General features: G+C 46.4%; 1 protein-coding gene across 1 annotated transcript in view; it reads right to left on the bottom strand.

Annotated features, from left to right (window-relative positions):
• FAM83C (family with sequence similarity 83 member C) overlaps window positions 1-19,619 on the bottom strand; it is a 28,683-nt gene that overhangs the window by 6,559 nt on the left and 2,505 nt on the right. The window contains exons 2-4 of the mRNA XM_033519156.1: window positions 15,242-19,311; window positions 8,294-8,461; window positions 3,932-4,056 (exon numbers count right to left, since the gene is read on the bottom strand). Of these exons, the coding sequence (XP_033375047.1) occupies window positions 3,932-4,056; window positions 8,294-8,461; window positions 15,242-15,796 (848 nt within the window). The 5' untranslated portion in view covers window positions 15,797-19,311. The remainder of the gene's footprint in view (window positions 1-3,931; window positions 4,057-8,293; window positions 8,462-15,241; window positions 19,312-19,619) is intronic.

The following is a 19,619-nucleotide window of genomic DNA, read 5'->3' as shown; positions in this document are numbered from 1 at the left end:
TGTACCTTTCAAAATAAAGACATTTTAAATCATCAAAAAACCTCGCCATAGTTAAAAGGTGCCTTAAATGAAAATATTAAAGCAAAGAAATATTAAAGCAAAAAAGTGGAAGTCAGCAATTTTCCAATATGAACCATGGAACAACCTATCATTTTAATATTGAACAAAGTAGCAGAGGAATGGAAAGTTTAAAATGTGAACCTTTTAACGAGCTCCTGGAAAAATACAAACCAGCCAGTCTTATTTCCATACTGAACAAACTGGTAGAAGCAAATAGAGAGTAAAATGATTAGATGCATAAATAACTATAATCATAATGCTGAAGACTCAGCATGTTTTTGTGGAAGGAAGCCATGCCTCAAAAGCCTCTTGCTGATCTTTGAGGGAGGCAGCGAGCACACAGATGTGCTTGATGCATCAAACTTGAACTTTGAAAGAGATTTTGAAAAGACAATTTTTGTTGTTAGAAAAATTAAGTGATCACGGAGTACATACAAAGGAAAGTCTTCTCAAGAAGTGAGCAGTTGATTAAAGATACAAACATTAGCAATAGGTTTAATTTACCCACTGAAAACAAACAAGTTTTGTGCTGGGATTGATGCTGTTCAACGTGTTGGGGAAAGTACTAAAAAACTGTAGAAAGTGTCCATGTCAGACCTCATGACAAAATTACTGTGGATAAAAAGAAAACTGGATAAACAGAAAGCACAAGAGGATTCTATGGTAAGGGGGGAATATGTGACAAAATGATGGACAATTAAATGTCAAAAAATTCAAACTCTGGGCACAAAAAATTACTGAAAAGCCAAGGATAATTTACCTGGAGAAGAGATGGTGGGATTATAATGGAGGAAGACAAAATCATGGATGCAATCAAGAAAGTAAACAGGAAACACTTTTCTGTGCCCAGGTTGTGAGACTTTGGGGACATCAAATATAATTATCTAGCAGTAGGTCTACTGTAAACACCACAGATCACTTCTTCACACAAAACATGAATTAAACTGCATAACCCATTGCCCAAGGGTATCATGGAGGCCAGTCATGGTGGGAAAGTCTCTTATAGCAAACTGAACACAGAGGAGCATGTACAACATAGAACCCCAGAGTTCTGAACCTCTGATCCTTGCACACAGCATTGCTGAACTGCAAAACCTGCTGCTCGGTAAGAATACTCTTACCCTTGTTCCTGTATCATCCTGAGACACCCCTGGTTCCACCCTGGATCTTTGGCTTTACTCAGTAACTTTTCTCATCCTTTGCATCTGGCTTTGCCATCCTCAGGGACAGTAATCTAAATATCTCCTGTACAGGTTGCACTATACCCAGATGGGATATAGAGCAGACATCCCGATTTTCTGCTGTGAAAGTGTTTCTGACAAGTGTTGAACTAATTCCTCTAGAAGAGACTGTTATTGTTAGTCCAGAGCATCCTGTGCTTAGTGGCAGAGCACAGAATCAAAACCCTATTCTACTGAAATACTGTCTTCCAGAATTCCAGAAGTTTCACCTCTGCAGAGATTTGTGCACATGACAATCCTCAGTCCCTGCCCTGAACAGCACCAGGAGGAACCAACCTAGAGAGCTGCACCTGCATTTTAAGCAATACCCTGACTCTGGACACAGGGAAATCAGATGTTCCTCTAGCTTGTTCAATCCAGCTGACACAGGCTCAGCTTTAGCCATTCAAAAATGAGTGATCCAGTTATGTAATCCCCACCCCTGCAGTCAGTGGAGATGGATAAAGGGATTTAAAAGATGACTGGATGTGACATGGGTTCGTTATGGGCTCAGCAGTGCTGAGGGAACAGTTGGACTCAAGGCTCTTAGAGGAACCAATTCTATGATTCTAACATCCTGTGTTTCCAGGCAGTGATTCACTCCATTGTTTTTAAGTGTCTTAAGATGGTCAAAATACCACCAGACACTGCTCTCCACGTTATTTAGAGATTTGACACAATTTCAACCATTTACTTCCATTCATCTTGCCAGATGAATGGAAGATGATGAAGTGAGACCTCCACTCTTGGAGATGATGAAATCAACACCAGAGGAGAAGTTTCAGCTTGAAGCTACAGCACTGATGAGGACACTGCTAGCCTGAGGGTCCAGCATGTGCTCACAGAGAGATGGAAAATGAGAGACAGGGAGAGGCAGAGCAGTGTTCAAGGAGATCTGGTGGAAAGAGAATAAAAGTATTGCCAGGACAACAGATTCACAGAGCAAGCTGTCCTGAGGAGCTGGACTGTTTGTGAAGGATAATATGATGTTCAACAGCGTGAAAACACTGTGGGAAAGATCTTCAGGTGGAAAAGTAACTAAATAGAGTCTAGTAATAAAAATATAGCACAAGAACAGTAGTCCTGACCCTTTGATCAGATCTGTGGAGAACAATGTTAACTGAGATCACAGAGGCTGCAAAATTAGGATGGGCAAGAACAGTGGGAGATTTCATCCATTCAATACACATGCAGGTTAATGCTTCACTGGGATGAAGCACGGAGAAAAACTTTTTGGAAGCAATAAATGATTACATGCCAGAATTAACTGGTCTAAATTGCTTGACCCACAAAAAAATATGTGATTCAGGATGTGGTCTGGAATGGGACATAAGACTTGGTTCCACAGGCAGAAGTGGAAGAACCTGTTTGTAAGAATGATCACAACACAATTTTAACTCTTTAGTGGAGAGCAAACAAAATAAATGCAGAATGTGGAGGTTCAATTTCAAGAAAGGTAACTATGTAAAAATGCAGCAATCAGTCAAAAAGAGTTGAAAGGGAGGAGACCAAAATTCCCCATGATGGCTGGGGCTGTAGGTTGTTCACAAATGCTGTACTGGCAGTCAAGGAATCGGTGGGCTCATTTGAGGCTGGGATGTCAGAAGGGTGATGGCAAGGCCACAGCTGAGAACCTCAGTTATATTCCTGCATCCATCACTGGTGCTGGTGACACTGAGATGTGTTTCATTCCTGTGTATCAGCATCACCAGAAAGGCCAAGGGCTGACAAGTTTCCCAAATGATATCACCTACAGAGAGGGCTCTGAACGCAGTCTTGAGGCCCACACACCCCTGGAGCTGCTCTCTACCCTGGGGCACGCAGAGTATGCTGTGAAGAACAAGATTCCTGCTGGCATGGACAATCACAGACTCTTGGAAAAGGACAACAGGACAAAGGCAGAGGCAGGCCCAGCTCACCAACCTGCTCAAGTTAGTGAGGGAGCCAATGAGCACATGCATGCCCTCAGGCATGGAGGGGTGCAGTGAAACCCCCAGGTTTGCAGGTGATCCCCAGGACCTTCAGGTGGTTGGATACCTCACTGAAGGTGAGCAAATCCAGAACGACCTCACAGAACTGAGCAAGTAGACAAATATGTGGCAGATGAACTTCATTAAAGGAAAATGTGGTATATCCATAGGGGAAAATTATCTGTATAATGTTGAACCTGGAACAGCTCAGGAAAGAGCTTGGAATCATCAGCAGCAGTTGTCTGACAGCTCAGAGTGCAATGGCAACTAAAACATTCAGTGAGTGTTGGCCCCTGCCAGCAAGGGCCACAATGACAAACCAGAGTCTGGGCACCTTTTACCCCTCTTGAACACCTCAGTGGTCAGGGGGGGCACGTGCAGTTCTGGTCTCTGGACCTCAAGAAGGAGAAAGTGAGGTCACAGATGGTGCAGAAAAACAGAATTAAAAAGGCTGAGGCATGCAGCAGCCACCATATGAGGAGAAACTTCTGAGAAATCTGAGGTCTTCAGGTAAGAAAAGGGCAGGGAAGGTGGACAAGATGGAGGCTTGGAAAACGGTGAAAGCACTGACTGAGGTGAATGCAGCAACGTGCACCAGGAGGTAGATTAATCAGTATTTTGGTGAGGAATATTTCCTCAGTGTCACCAGTCTCTGCCACAGTAGCCACTGTCTTTTCTTACCTGTATGTACCAGCAAGAACTTGGTCACAATCAACCAGGACAAACTTCTCCAGAACCTGGCCTGCAAATTTCTTGCCTGCTTTGCTGTAGTACGTGTCTCCACTCAGGCATCTTATGCGCATGTTCTGAAACCAAAGCAGAGAAATTGGTAAGGGGCCATGTACTGAACTAAACTGAGATGTTCCCTTGTGCATCATGCTGGATTCCCTCAGGCTCATGCTCTGCTCCGAGAGGTAGAACTCAGCAAGGCTTTAAGTATTTCTTGGCTCCTACATACCAAATATTTTGTCATACTGCCTGCTTCTACAGGATAAAAAAAACAGCAAAAAGGAACAAGTTGCACTCAAGTGAAAATTCTAGTTTTAAAAAAAAAACTTGGGAGAATCCTAAGAGCCTACAAATAATTTCTGTCATATTTAAAACTATCCAATTTTTTCCAAATTATTAATAATATTCAACACACAGCCCCACAGTAATATAGCCCCACACTAGCTGATGGCTCTGCATTGAACTATATTTTGATGCATACAGCTAGCTATCTCATCAATAGAGTGTGCTGCTCTGATTTTATACAGTGACAGACTTAAAAGTAAAACATCACTCAATGAAAAAAGACTTGCAGAGAGGAATATCTACATTTTAAGGAATTCCTTTTATTAATACATTTTAAAATGATATTAACATTAACTGAAGCAGATCTGATGCTCCCCTGCAAATACTTCTCTGATACAACCTTGGTCTGTAAAACCAACTACCCAGAATAAACTGGGGAATGTGGTTCTTGGCATCCATTGGGAGCCTCTTTCATAATGTGAGCCATTTGCCCATAACAGAAGTTATTTGCAGCTCAGGTGAGGAAGGCAGAAGAGCAGAACAGTCACTGGAAACTGTTACTGGCCTGCTCTGTGTGATACAGTGCCAAACAAAACATCTGGTGTGTAAATAAACATCCCTAAGGCGACACCTACACGGGGCTGCCAGGTCATCCCTTCCTGCCCTCCAGGCCAGCTCCCCTGTCACCTGCAGCACCTCTGGTCCAGCAGGAGCTGTCACAAGCTGTCACCACCTGCATTTGACCAAGCAGATCCCTCTGTGGGCAGCTCATTCCTGCTGAGCATCAGCCCAGCTACAGACAAAGCCCTACAGCAGCTGGTTCAGCGTCGGGGCCGATTTGCTCCTGGCAGATTTGGGTGCTCAGGGAATGTGGCAGTGCCCCTCTGCCACCCAGCAGATTTCTGGCCAGGCACAGGCAAAGGGACAAGCGCCAGCAGCTGGGATTTCCCTGCAGATGTTTCCCGCAGGGCACAGTCCCACTCCCCTTCCAGCCTTCCAGAGATGCCCATGGGCACCCCTGTGCCCCCTTCACCTGCCTCCTTCAGGGCTGAGAGCAGTCACCCCTCGGGGTGAGGAGCAAGGCAGGGACCCTACAGCAGTGACTCCTCTGTGGGTGCCTTCCCTCTGCTGTCCCTGCAGGCAGGAGCTGAGCTTCCCTCTGGGAACACCTGCCAGGTGGGAAAGGCTCAGCTCTCACATTGTAGTGAGGGTCTCCAGCCCACCCAGGAGCACCCAGGAGCCCCTCCAGGGCTGCACAGCAGCAGCAAATCTGCTCCTGACCAGAGCCCATCCAGGCTCTCTTGCATCTAGAAGAGGGCAATCATTTCTGATGCTGCCCCTAATACTGCTGCAGACCCTGTTTTCTGCTCAGGGGATTTCTTGAACTTCTTCTAGTGGTTTGTCTTATTGGGAAGCCCACCATGATCTCTTCATCAAGTACTGGTCCAGTCATCTCTTGAGTTCATGGAAACTTCTAGCAAGGACAGAGCTGAAGCTTCAGAATTTTGGTACTACAGCTCTCACTTGTTGGCTTTTTATGTCCCAGAACATATCCTCATCTATTCATCTATTCTGTGGGGAAACCTTTTCCCCATAATGACAGTTGTGCATTGGAACATGTTACCCAGAGAGACTGTGCAGTCTCCATGATTGGAGATCTGCCAGATGAGACCAGGTAAGGTGACCTCACAGGTGACACTGTTTTGAGTGGGAGGTTGGGCTTGATGGCATCCTAAGATCCCCTGCATTAACCTGTGATCCTCTGAAATGACACCACAAGTTGCTGATTCAGACCAAGATAACTCTGGATACTTGGGTAGGTGTTCACCTTGTCCTGTGGCCAGCAGCACTTAGATTTTTTCTTCCATTGCTGAAGTTTTAGTAATACTGGTTCTGACTGGGAGAAGCTTCCTTCCCCCCACTCCTTCCTAGGGAAATTAAAACAACTGCAGGAAAGGGATATTCCATAAATTTGTAACCACACTTGTTCTTCACTTCCTTTATTCTTTCCAAGGCTGGGTGAGTTTCTGATATCTGGTTCATTTTTATCATCCTCCTCTTCCTTTTGTCAATCCAGACCCTGAATCATCCCAACAAAGTGAGAATTCTGCAGTCTTGCAGGAAACACACCTAGGAACTACTCTTGCTCCATCCAGACAGTAGTTCCATGTTGAGCAGATGGATGATTGAAAACTCCAAGTTCAGGCTTCTGCTGCCATTACTGCCAATGCTCCACACAGGATTTTCTGATGCTCAGCACTGGAATTTGCCACCAGCAGACTCACATGTTGTTTTCAGAAGTAAGATGCTGGAGGGGCAATTACCCCAAATTCCCCATTCAACCCCAAATTGTCACCAATTATTCCAAATGGAGATTTACCACCACATCCTGTCACAACTTAGAGGCAGGAATAAAATATGTACCCTCATTCCACTCAGATGTGTGTTCAGCCTGTAGGTCATGGACTGCTTAGGTGCATCAGTGTAAGACACACTTCAGATGGAGTGCTGCTAATGAGTCATGGAATGGGGAGGCAAGTGTTAATTACCCATTCCAGCACATGACATGACATCAGGCCTAACAAAGAGACATCTTCATGGATATAAACTCATTCTAAATTTAGTTTTAAAAATGGCTTGGATAAGAAGCAATAAAATATATTTTGAAGAGATGGAATTAATTTGAATGCACCAGGTCACTTCAGTGTGGAAGCCATGGAAGCAAACATGCTCCAGCATGGAGCAGCTTTCCCCAAGAGCTGCCATCTTAAAAGTCAGGATGAAATGGGTCTGGCTTGTAAGAAGCAAGACAGGACAGAGCTTGACCTGCAGAGTGGAAGAATCACAGAGCCATTTAGGTTCAAAAAGATATTCAAGGTCATCGAGTCCAACCTTGTCAACTGGACCAGAGCACTGAGTCCCTCTCTAAAGAAGCCTCTCTAAATTAACCTTTGTGTAGACAGGCTAAAAATTAGGGAAAATTAAGACATCTTAATTGCATCTATTTTTTCTGTAAAACATTGTTCTTGCATTGTCCCTAGCTTGTTTTTAAGCTAGGAATACTTTCAAGTTAACTGGAAAATTTCCAAGTGTTCCCTACAAAAACAAAGGGAAAATCCATGAAACTTGTGGCTGGAGTGGAGTCAGTGCTCCAGGGAATCCTGTACACCCAGGGAAGGAACACAGCCATCACTGCTGGCCTTACAGGAATAACAAATGACAACAGAAAACCCAACTTCCATTGGTAGGGAGTAGCTAGAAATGGGGATCAGCAAGATACTGGGCTGCAAGTTCCTAAGAGAGCTTGTGGCACTGGCACTGTCATTTTTACTGTTCATCTGCTCTGGGCACCAGCTTGGGTAATGGGCACCCACTGAGCAGGAATTGGGTTTTTCACAAATCCCTCATGGATCCACAACTGAATTGCAAAGCCTAAAAGCACATCTTAACATGAGATTTTTAACCTGTGGGTTAGCAGAAGGAAGTGATGGGGTTTGCAGCAGGACATCTGAGGGGACTCACTGCTCCCCAACCATTGCCCTGCAGCAGCTCTGAGCAGAATTTAAATCCACAAGCTGAGGGATATGAATTATGAACAATTTAAGTCTTGCAATTCTATGTCCTAGAGCAGGGGCTGTGTCCTCTTCCCCCATGTCCAGATCATAGGGGTTCACATAAATGAAATTTCCTGGCCTCACTCTGCATCTCTGCACTGGCCCAGAAAAGTGTTCAGCAACTCACTGCACCTCATATGCCCCAACTTCACACTCCCTGCATGAAAAACTGAAATGAGAACCATAAAACATCAATCTGTGAGACTAGGATGCTTCCTCTGTGCATCCAGACAGATCTCAATTTCCTAGAACAAACAGCCTTGGTTTCTTAGCCAGGGACAGGGAGAGAAGGGATAAATTCTGTGGAGAAGGGATGAGTCCTAGGGACCAGGCAGAGGGAACAGAACATAGGTTACATCGTTTTTATCAATTCCAAAACCTGTTTATCATATCCAGTGTGTGACTGAAAACTTACTGGGAAGCTGTCCTGAGTAAGAGCCATTTTATTGCACATTTCCACAAAATGCTTCAAGTACTCTTCATCCAGGATCAGGTAAACAGGGATGTGCCTTCTGCTTGAGGCCTCCAGCAGGTCACACAGAATTTCCATGTCTGTAAACAGATCCATCACAATTGCTATCACCTGGCCAGAAAAAGAAAGAGGGGGTTGGGGAAAAGAAACACAAGAGACTGTTGAAATCTCATGGCCAAGTGAATTGTGATTTAAACAATGTGCTTTAAACTGTTCAAACCTCCTGAGCTACTGAGACCCTGTGGCCACCTGAATTGAGATGATTCTGGACCTTTGTGTTTTACAGCCCTTACCCCACTGTGGCAGCTAAAATCAAATTTTAATGACTGTGAAGACAATCCCCACCTCCCTCCTGTCTCATCTGCTGTTCACAGAAAGGAAGGGTAACACATGCACAAACTCTGAATTTCAGTGGTGCAACAAGCATGTGTTGCCTTAAGAAAATATGCCAAGAATAAAGCATATAAACAAGAGCTGAGACTGAGCAAAATCATTGTTCAGTCAGCAAGAGTGACTCTATATGACCAGCAGATTTATATGAAAAAGTATGATTTTTTTTTTCAGGATGGACACACTGCCAGGTGAGGGAGAAAGGATCATGATAAAGTATATGCAAATCATCATTCCAAGATCAGATCCTAGGCATGCCTAGACAAAATCAGAGAATAATGTGTGTGGAAAGGATCCCTTCCTTTTCCCTGCTGGCAGAACTCCTGTCCATGCAGCCAGGGATGCAAGCAATGGGTATGAAACCTGACAGGAAGAGGAAGGAATAATGCTAGGATTATTAAAGTAAAATAAAATTTAAAATAGTAGAAAATAAATAAATAAATAAATAAATAAATTTAAAAAAATGAAAATATCTCAATAAAGCAAAAATAAGGTCTCCAAGGAGGGAGTTTTAAATAGGGAAAGACTTTAAAAGAGAACTGCCAGTTCTTTAAAGAATGAGGTTGGAAAAGGCCATGGCAATCCATCCCACTGTGGAGATGGAGTGGGAGGCAGCAGACTGTCATGGCTACACAAATTCTCCAAAAACAGGAATGAAAATATAGAAAACAGAAGGTAAGTCATGAGAAGCAGCTACTACAAGTGAGTTGACCCAGGACCAGACAATTCAAAGTACAGAATGATCTGCAGCAAGAACAATGCATCAAGAGAAATCAGTCCTAAATAGATTCAGATGGGATTGGAGGCCCTGTTGCTCTGTTCCTCATGGAGTGAAGTTGCCAGTGGACAACACTGAGGGGGCCATTATTTGGATGAGGAAATGACTGTTGGGATCCATCTCTTGGCTGTCACTGTCAGGGACACCTTGGAGAAGGAAGGAACAGGCAGGAGAGCACTTGCTGAGCAGGATGATTTGTCACTGCACTGAGGGTGACTCAGACCTTGAACCATCAGCAGTTAATACTGAGAACTCACAGGAGATGGGAACACACTGAGGGATGGAAAATGGTAAGGGAGGATTTACCATCAGGCCAACTTCTTTCCAAAAGCTGAAAAAAATAATGGAACTACTGCCCAAGTACTTTAGTCCTGATCTTTACTATATCATAGTGAAAAAGGTAACTGGTACTTGTAAATTGGGTTTATAATCCTGACTTATGTTTCTGCACCTACCAGAGAATGCGCAAATGAAGATGACTCAAACCCCACTAAATCTGGAAGTGAAGTTCCAGCAGCCTATTCTGCATCTCAGTGTTCTGCACCACATCTGGCACACAAAATGCATGACAGTCAGTGCTGCTGCCATCATGAGGAAAGATCCTGTTTTCCAACACCTTCACTGCCTGTGTTATGTGCATGGCCACAAATGCAACTCTCCACAGTCCAAATCACCCTGTGGATCTCAGCCTTGCAGGGTGAGCCTTCCTTTTTGCCACTGCTGCTCACCTGCTCCTCTTCAAACCAAGAGCTAAATGCAGAGAATGGCAGTGAGATCAGCCTTTACATGTGCAGTGATTCAAGTTTCAAATAGGAACAGGGAAAACTGCAGTCATGACATAGGGCTGATCTGGAATAGCTTCAGAAAAGAGGTAAGGAGCTCCAAGATTAATTGTCCTTGGATTTGTGCTCTAGACTGTCATACTGGCCCAGATTGCTCACTGCCCAGTAGCTCTTCTGCTCTGTTTTCATCAATGAACTGCCTCTTTCCAGGCTCACACTCATGGCCTCAGTGCTGCCACATGCAGAGCAAGGCTCCTGGGCTTCCCTGTGCTCTCCAGCCCAGCCTTCTGCTTGGGAAGCTGGTTCATCTCAGCCTGTACATGTTTGTACAGAGCCACAGTGGAGTGGAAGGAACAGTGTCAGAAGGCTGATTCCTGCTCCATTGGGGATTGAACCATTTTGCAGATGGACAAGATTTCATGGCTCTTTTTTGTCCCCAAAACCCATCTCTGTGATGATGCCCAACACACGGTCATTGGTCTTCAATATCTTGCAGGAGGCCCCAGGCCCAGCTCACCACAGCGGGGTTTGGGGGAGAACCTTCCCAGAGGATGTGCAATCCCAGACATCCTCGTGGGACACAAGGCAGCTGTCAAGAGCTAAAAATCATTCCTGCTCTCCAGACCAAAGCCATGTCTCCACCCTCTCACCCTGGTCCCAGGAGATACAGGCTGCAGACCCTGACTCCTCTTTTGTAGCCCTTGTCAGTGCTATCTTCCCAGAAGCTTTACAAGGGTTTGGCAAACTTCTCCCCTCTTGAAATGTGCCCATCTCTCCTGGAGAGCAGTCAGCTCTGGAGGAGCTCTGCAAGCACTGAGAAGCATCTTCAACTTCCCAAATTAACGTTGCTGCTGGTCTATCAGCACAAGGGACCACTGACACCCACAGTATAAAAGGACTTTGCCACATCTCTCCACACTGTCCTCAGCCAAAGGCCAACTGCAATTTAGCCAAATTACTTTGATGGATCATGCATCCTCTGATGTTGAAGCACCATGAAAAAACTATAGCCCAGACTTTGTGGAAAGCTTCAGGCAAGTCCCTCTCAGCCAGGCTTTGCCTCGTGATATTTGAGCTCATCTCAAGCTTCGGTTTGAGGCAGGTTTGTCCTGGAGACAAGCTAAACTCTGCTTGGGAAGTCAGTGTGATGGAGTCAAGGAAAACCAAAGCTGCTTTGTCCCCACATCGCTCAAGTTCAGGGGCACTGCCTGTACCCAGGGTACACAGGAATTCCACACCACCCCGCTTCCCTCTGCCGGTGCTTGCAGGCTTTGGCAGGGCTGGTTGCCACAAGCCAGGCTGATCCTTGCCCAAAGCCGGCACTGCCAGGGCCTCAGTGCTCCCTGTGAGAGGGATGGGGCTGAGCAGGGGGCAGCACATGGCACAGAGCAGCCGTGGCAGAGCCCGGGCAGCGAGGCCAGCTTGGGCAAGCTGGGGTGGAGCCCTGATAGTCACACCCAGACTTTGCAAAGCGGGTCTGGGCTCGGTCGGGAGGTGGAGCTGGGCTCGGTCGGGAGGCTGCAGCTGTGTTGAGTGTGCCGGTGTGCAGCACAGCCCATGCTGGGCAGGAAGGACACAGCCACAGTGTGTGCTGCCCTGGGGACAGAGGGGAGGCTGTGCCCTCCCTGCAGGGGACACACAGGTGCCCATGTGGGGCTGCTCATTCTAACTCTGCTTATCCATAAGGGCACTGAGATCAGCACATCCCTTTGGAAATCAAAGCAGGCAGCTTTACAATAACATCACATCAACCCCAAAGCCGAGAAATTTGGGGGAAAGAAGACCCTGGAAGTTTTTTCCCCCAAACCTCCTAAAGCAATGGGAGTTGAGTATTCGAGTACCATTTGCAATTGAGGCTCCTGAGAGCTCATGTCACACATTTAAGGCTTTGGGCATTCAAGTCAATCAAACCTAAACAATTACAAAGCTAAAGCTGTGTCAGTGCCTCCAGCCCCTCTGTTTCAGTGCTGGGTGGGGGTTGCAAGGCTGGGGCTGCCTCGGGCCATCCCTGCTCCTCACCAGGCTGATCACAACCTCTGAGCCCATGGCTTGGCCTTGGCAAGAGACTTGGCTACAGAGACACAGCTGCCCCACAGGCTTTAAAAAAGTTCACACCTTGCCATTGTAGGGTTAAATCATGACATTTCCAAACCCACTTCTGGAAACTCACAATTCAGCAATTACTGGAGTCATCACTTTAGGAATTACAGCACTTACCAGAACCCCACTGGGGTTTGCCATCTGTCTGGTTTCTAACAAGCACAGCTGGTTTTACTGGTATTTGCCAATAGCAGTGTGGTTTGGGTTATTACTACAGTGGTGCCATTTGATCTCCTGCTCCCCTGGGGAGCGTCAGGGACCCTTCTGCCACCAGGCACAGACAGGAGTGCACAGCCAGAGTCCAAGGGGCACAAGAGAGGTGAAAGAAGCAGCATGGACAGTTCAAACCAGATTGGAGCTCATCCAGCAAGAGCAAAATTGTAATAGTATTATCAAATGAAGGCAAAGGTGTGGCTGCATCTTCTTATGTCTGCAAAGAGAAAAGCTCAAATCTGAACATCCATCTTCAAAGAGAGTTGGTTAAATACAGTGAAGGTGAAAGACCAACTGCACCAGCAAAAGATACCCATGAAACAAATGCTCCTTTTACTAATTTGTCAGTACAAATATGCTGTTGCAAGAGATGTCAGCTGACGTTGTTCTGCCGGGGAAAAAGCAAACAGCATTTCAAGACACTCCAGTCTACACTTGGGGATCTCAACATCTTTCCAACCAGCACTGTATATCCCAGGGGAGGAGAAACACTTTACAAGAGGAATCCACAACAAAAGCTGGAAGTCTAGTGGCAAAAATGTTGGAAATGTAGAAACAGCAGCTGCAAAGCAAAAAAACAGGTGGTTCTCCAAATGGTTCATACTGGCACTTCAAGCAAAGGAAGTTTTTTACCTCTGTTTGCTCTTTTGTCATTAAGACACATAAGTAACATCATTTTGGATGGTTTGTTGAGCAAAATGACTCACTAAGTACTTAAATATGTGTAACTGGGGTTGTGAATGAGCTGGAATTGCCATCAATCATAGAGTTAATCATGGGAAGCACTGGCCAGAGCTGCTAACCCAAAAGTTGGTAGAACACCAGTAATAAATCAGTAAGATACTTAAAAACTCATTCTCACATTTCACACAGCAGTAAAAAAACTGTGTGAAACCCTGAACTCAAACATGAAGGGCAGAAGATTGTCAGGGCTTTGTCAACCCAAGCAAAGAAAGCAAAAACCTCAGACTGTACTGAAAGTACAATAAAGCATCCACTGCCTGGGCAACTTGCCTGCAGCAACTGAGAGGTTCCTGTGAACTGAGAAAGCAGCAAGATGTTTTTCCTGTGGCTTAAAGGATCGTAATATCACTGAAGATCCGGGACACGTGCTGAGTAACAGGAGGACACTTCTTGGTAGTCATTTACTCTGTGCATTCTGCCATGACTGTGCCTTAATCCCCATTGCTGACAAGGATGGGGTCAATATCACAGAACTTTTCAGATCATTTAAACTGTCATAAATCAGCTGCCTACAAGGACAAACAAAGCTTTTTGTCGCTTATTTCCTGGACTGAAACTTCCTGTAATTACCTGTAAGATGCAATAGAAGTCCAGGCATTAAGCAAGGGCTGCTTACAACTGAGCAGCAGCTCATGGGCAAAAGAAAAAATATCCCCATTCACCTCATATCACACCCAAACTTCACTGATATGTGGCTCTTTGAGGATGTTTTAATGCTGCACAGCAATCTGAGCTGCTGGGAATACATAAATGCATTTGCTCAGCTCTGCTGATAGTTAAAGAACATCACACTTGAGCTGCAGTGATCCAGGTGATTCCTTATCTCCAGCTTTTGCACAAGCAACAATGAATATAAGGAGTGACTGTGAAGTTAAATAGGAAACTACTGGAGTGATAAGAGAAACTGCCAGAAGCTGACTGGTCAAAGTGAACTTTGCTCTAATGTTTCCTCAGTATCTCAACACAAATAGTACAAGAGAAGATTGATGTGAAACAGCTGAACAGAACCATAAATAGGACAAAGACAAAAGCTGAATATGTGTCTGAGATAGTTGTCTGAGCTGCTGCTTTCACACAGAGTACAGTGGCAAGGCAAAAGAAACAACAAGAAGCATAATTGGGTGAATAAATTCATGCCAGCATTGTGCTTGCTAGGCAGGCACTGTAATCATCCAGTTTTTATTACATCTGAGGGTTGTAATAACACACCAGAAACTGTGCAATGGGGCAAAATGGGCTGATCTTACTCATCCTCAGAGAGGCAGACATCAAGCCTAGGAGACAGGATTCTAACTTAATTCAAACCACAGGCAGGGATTTTTCAGTCCCACAAATTTACTCAGGTCATATGTGGTGAGGTCCTGGGTAGTGTCCAAGGCCAGGTTGGACAGGGCTTGGAGCAACCTGGTTTAGTGGAAGGTGTCCCTGCCATGGCAGGGCATGGAATGAGATGGGCTTTAAGGTTCCTTCCAACACAAACCATTCTGTGATTCTTTCTGTGACAGCAGCTCATCAGTGGTATTGTCTTGCACAGCTTAAAATGATGTCCAGGGCTGGAGAAGAGCCCTGGCTGTGCAGAGGAAGCAGGGCTGGCTGGGACACAGAGCCAGGGACACTGCAGGCCCTGCCATGCACCCACATGGGACTGCTCTGCATCCCCACAGCCGTGGACACAGAGAGCCTGCAAGGCCTGGATGACATGAAATCCCAGGCAGAAAGAAATTACAAGAAAGGAAAGGAGCAGGAACAGCTACAGGTCTGCTGCAGAAAAAGCAATCCCATCATGAGAGACATGTAGAGAGCAGCCACAGCGTGGAGCGTGTGGTTACAGGCGTGGGAGCTGTGGCACAAGGCTCCCCTCAAGGGACACAGCTCTGTACGTACCGTCCGTGCCCGGCTGATCAGAGACCGGACCAAATCCTTAATGCTGTTCGTTTTGTTTCTTTGGAAAATCACAGTGGCTTGAGTCTGGCCAGACACCGTGAGGAGCGGTGTCCCTGGCCACCCCAGCTCCAGCTCCGGAGGGTGCACATCAGACATGAGGGGGAAGTAGGTGCCCGATGTTAGTTCAGAGTTGAGGGAGAACCTGTCTGCAGTGTCTGTCTCACCAGGGTCAGCTTCTTTGTCTTTCATTGCACCAGGGTCTGGGAAGCTCTGGTTCCTCTGATGGCTGATATACTCCATGTCCAAGGTGGAAAGAAAGGGCAGCTCCCTCTCCTCGGCGATGGCGCTCAGGTAGCCGCGCTCCCCCTGCTCAAGAAAGGCATCGATGGCCAGCCTGGCTGTCTCGCTGTGCTGGAGCACCAGCGGGGTGGGCTCCCTCCACCACGGCTTCTTCAGCTGTTCCAGGCGGCTCTTCAGTGGCCCAGACACCCCTTGCTGGCTCCCATAGCTGCGGTGGAGCTGGGGCCTCACCTCGACTGCCAGGTAATTGAACATGACTGAACTGCTGATGCCGAGAGGTGTCTCTCCTGCTGGATTAGTCCTGTGTCCGTCTTCAGGTGTTTTCTGCCCCTCCTGCACACCTGAGCTCCTCCCAACAGGTTCCTTCAGGACTCAGCATAAGCTCAACTCCTTAATCACCAGGTTCAGCCTCCCACACCGAGGGAGGAGCCGGCTTTCCCCAGCTCCCTCACCCGACTTCCCCAGACACACACCTGATACTGGGTGCCCAGAATGTCCCTTTTGCAAGGGGCAGAATATCAGCTCTTCAAGGTGTTTCTTCCTTTTCCTTGTAACTGATTAATGTACTGTCCTCCCCTCCTCTTCCCTTCCCTAGAGAGGTCCCCACCCTTGGCCTAGCAGGCTCTAACCTGTTTTGTCCCTCACTGTGCTCACAGTGGAAATGCAGATGCTGGAACTTGTTCCTGCTTGAAATTTGTTCCAAATCAAACACGCTGCTTAGTGTCAGTTATAATGAAACACAAATATCCCAAGTGGGTAATCAGACTGAGCAGAGAAACTTACTCATCCCTGAGCCACAGACAATGCTCCTCCTTAGCATTTCTTGGGAGCTTGGCTCTGCTACACCAGCATCTGGCAGAGAAGCCAGAACATTCTATTTTTTGACACACAGAGTCATGGTGTTTGTAGGAATCACAGCAGGAATCTTGGTCATTAGGTACTGCAGGTGAGAAGAGCAGTATTTCATGTGCTCTTAACATCTCCCTGGAAATCCTTCAAGGTCATTCAGCCTTAGGAGTCTGGTGCTGTGTGAATGATGATACTGCCCACATGCTGCTTACTGGGGATTAGTTAACTCCAGCTTCCCAAAAGCATCATGGAGTTATTTTTGGAGGAACAGTACAGGCAGACATTGCTATGTGAATTAAAGCACAGTGTAAGAACACACCAGGAGAACACAACACGTGAAGAACTGCAGAGGAGCAGAGATCAGCTCACCCTGGAGCTACTGAACTCCACACAGGCAACTAGGAAATGAAGGTCTGGCTGGAGAGTTATGTGATCAATCGGTCTTTTATCGACAAAATTGCCTGAGAATAAATTCCATTAAGTCATATAAAAGCTAAATGTGTGCCCTGGAATAATCATGAGACAATAGTCAGTGGAGAGGGATGGCCATGCCTGAGTGTGAACCTCACATCCAGACACCAGGCTCTAAGTCAGGTGGGATGAATCATGTCCCCAAGGCATTACCACTCTCCAGGGACTCCAGCTGATTAGTTTGGAGTAGCTGTCTAGTCTCTAGATGCCTGAAGTCAGGATGAAGCCTCAGCAGGACTGCAAATGGCAAGAACATTGCATTGACTGAATCAGAAGACAGAAGTTGGCTGCCAGTTGGCTGTGATGCAGTGAGTAAGGGCAAAGTGGGGATGGGACATAATGATAACAAAACTGCTGGCACAGAAGTGTTACAGGTGAAATTAAATGTTAGAACAGCTAAAAGAATAACTTAAAATGTGAACAGTAACCCAGTGTAAGGAAGTTTGGGGAAGTAACAAAGGAAAGGAGCTGTAACATGGTGGGTGTTTTTCTGGAGCTGCTTTGCCAGGGTAATAACAGAAAATAAGTGTACCATCACCCTATTTTTTGGCTTCCTAAAGAGCTGAAAATCTAGCTGAAAAGAGCGTGAATTTAAAAAAAGTCATCAAATGCATATTTTCTGCTGCTGATTCTATAATGAGGATTTGTTAAAGGGATTTGCACTGTCTCCAGCTGGTGTTTGGTAATGATCTACTCTCCCTCCAGTAATTTCTCATGGTCCTCAGCACATGAAAGCACACACAGTGTAAACATCTCCAGCCTGGCTTGTCAGGCAGGGCTCCTTCAGGGTTGGTGGGGAGGCAGAGATTTCTAGGAGTCAGTTACCTCACCCTGCAGCAGACACCTGGAACAGGCCTGATAAAATGTGCCTTGGAAGTTCTTATCTCTCCCCTCTGAGCAGCTTGGGCTGCCCAAGTCAGTGACAGAGGTTTACCATGCAGACATCTAAAATTAGATGAGAGGTGTCCTGTCCCTGCTGTCTGGTAAAAGGCTCTAATTGCACTCCAGAGGGGGATTGGCCAACACAGGATGTGGGAATCCCATCAGCCCATTTTTGCTAGCTACAACCAGGGATCTTATCTGGAAGTGTTGTCTACACACCTGCAATCAACAGAGAAAAAGACAAGGGGAAAATTCCCTCTGGTTGAACACACGCCCCAAGTGCCAATGTCAATGTCCCTGGGCAGCTCTGCTCAGGCTGATATCTGAGCTCAGCCAGGATCCAAGCATTAGGCAATACTTCATTCTTCCATCCCACAGATGTTCTTGGAGCTCAGCAAACACAAACAACTTGCCTGGGCTTTCCACAGAATGTACCTGCTGCTTCCTCTTCACGCACACATGGGAGGCAGCCTGCCAACCTGTTTCGTGATAGACCTTGGAGAGCACTCACCCGGGAACATGAGAAGCCAGATTTGCTTTTTTCCCCCCTCTATTTCAGACTGAAACCTAATCTTCCATTTTAAAACATCAAGGTGCTCCCCAGTGTTGTACCAGCATTTCTGGGAGGCACTGCATAGCAGCACTTCACTGCAGAATTCACTGGCCAGATGCACTCAGCCAGCAGAGCTGGATGAAAAAAGTCCCAATTTCAGTTCCTGCACTGAGCTCTGTCAGCACTGAACCCACAGAGCAGTGCAAAGTCAAGTCTCCCCATTTTTTGTCCAAGCTTCCCAGCCATGGAATTACAGCACCTAAGCACAGCAGCAGCACACAAATTCCATGTTTCATCTTTTCCATTCATTTGTTAAGACCCTCTCAAATCAGGGGCGAGGCAGCCTCACACCTGCGCCACTGAAGGAGGGCACTGGGCACCAATTGGCAGCCACAGGGCAAATGATCCATCCACAAAGGATGTCAGGGGATCCCCATGTCCTGCTGCCCCTGCCCAGCTGTGTGTCCAGCACAGAGGTCCTGTCCTGTTGCAGCTCCAAGGTCTCTACCACCCCTGTGCCATGCAGGGAAGCCAACGTGTGTTCATGGAGCTGCTCTGGGGGCTGATGCACAGCTGGCAGGAGATGGACCACAGTGTGCTGCTTCCCTCAGCTGCTGCCCTGTACTAAACATGGGAAAAAGCACTTCCAGACACCCCTCTGTGTCTCCTTCCAAAGGGAATCCACAGAGATGGAAATGGGTGTTGTAACATCACTGTGGCTGGCTACCAGCAGGAAGAGGGTGCACAGGGAAGGATGTGGGACATTGAGTAAATCTGCCCAAGATGCCTGGTTTTGACAGAATGTGGAGCAGCCCAGGAGCTGGCAGGTGGGATGAGGAATGAAGGAACCCAGCTCATTGTGATGTAGTCATTAATGAAGACTTTGCATGTGCAGGACTACTCACTTCTCACAAAAACAAGAACGAGGGAGCTCTCACTTCTGGAAAAGCTGCAGCAGCTTCCCAACAGGATCCAGGCTCAGCAGCTTGTGCAGGGCCCTCTTACATGAACACACCTGCATGAGACAGAAACAACAGGACAGTAGATGCTGCTGGTTACAGATGTTGCACTTTATATAACAAGTTAAACTGAGGAAGTTTGTCTTGGAAAAAAAAAAACAAAATGCCTTTTTTTTTATACACAGAAGGCTCCCTAGAAGAAGATTAAAAAAACTTCAAGGCATTTGGGAGTGTTTCCACTAACCTGCCCCAGATCCCTCTGGTGAATCTATTGTCACTTTACCTAAACTCCCTGGCTGCTCCCAGCATATCACATCTGGAACAGTCACTGAGATGTAGCAGCAGAAGGCAGAATCACTCTCAT

Source organism: Parus major, chromosome 20 (genome assembly GCF_001522545.3).
Source record: "Parus major isolate Abel chromosome 20, Parus_major1.1, whole genome shotgun sequence".
Lineage (NCBI taxonomy): Eukaryota > Metazoa > Chordata > Aves > Passeriformes > Paridae > Parus > Parus major.
The sequence above is the reverse complement of the archived record's forward strand: the minus strand, read 5'-3'. Positions and strand labels throughout refer to the sequence as shown.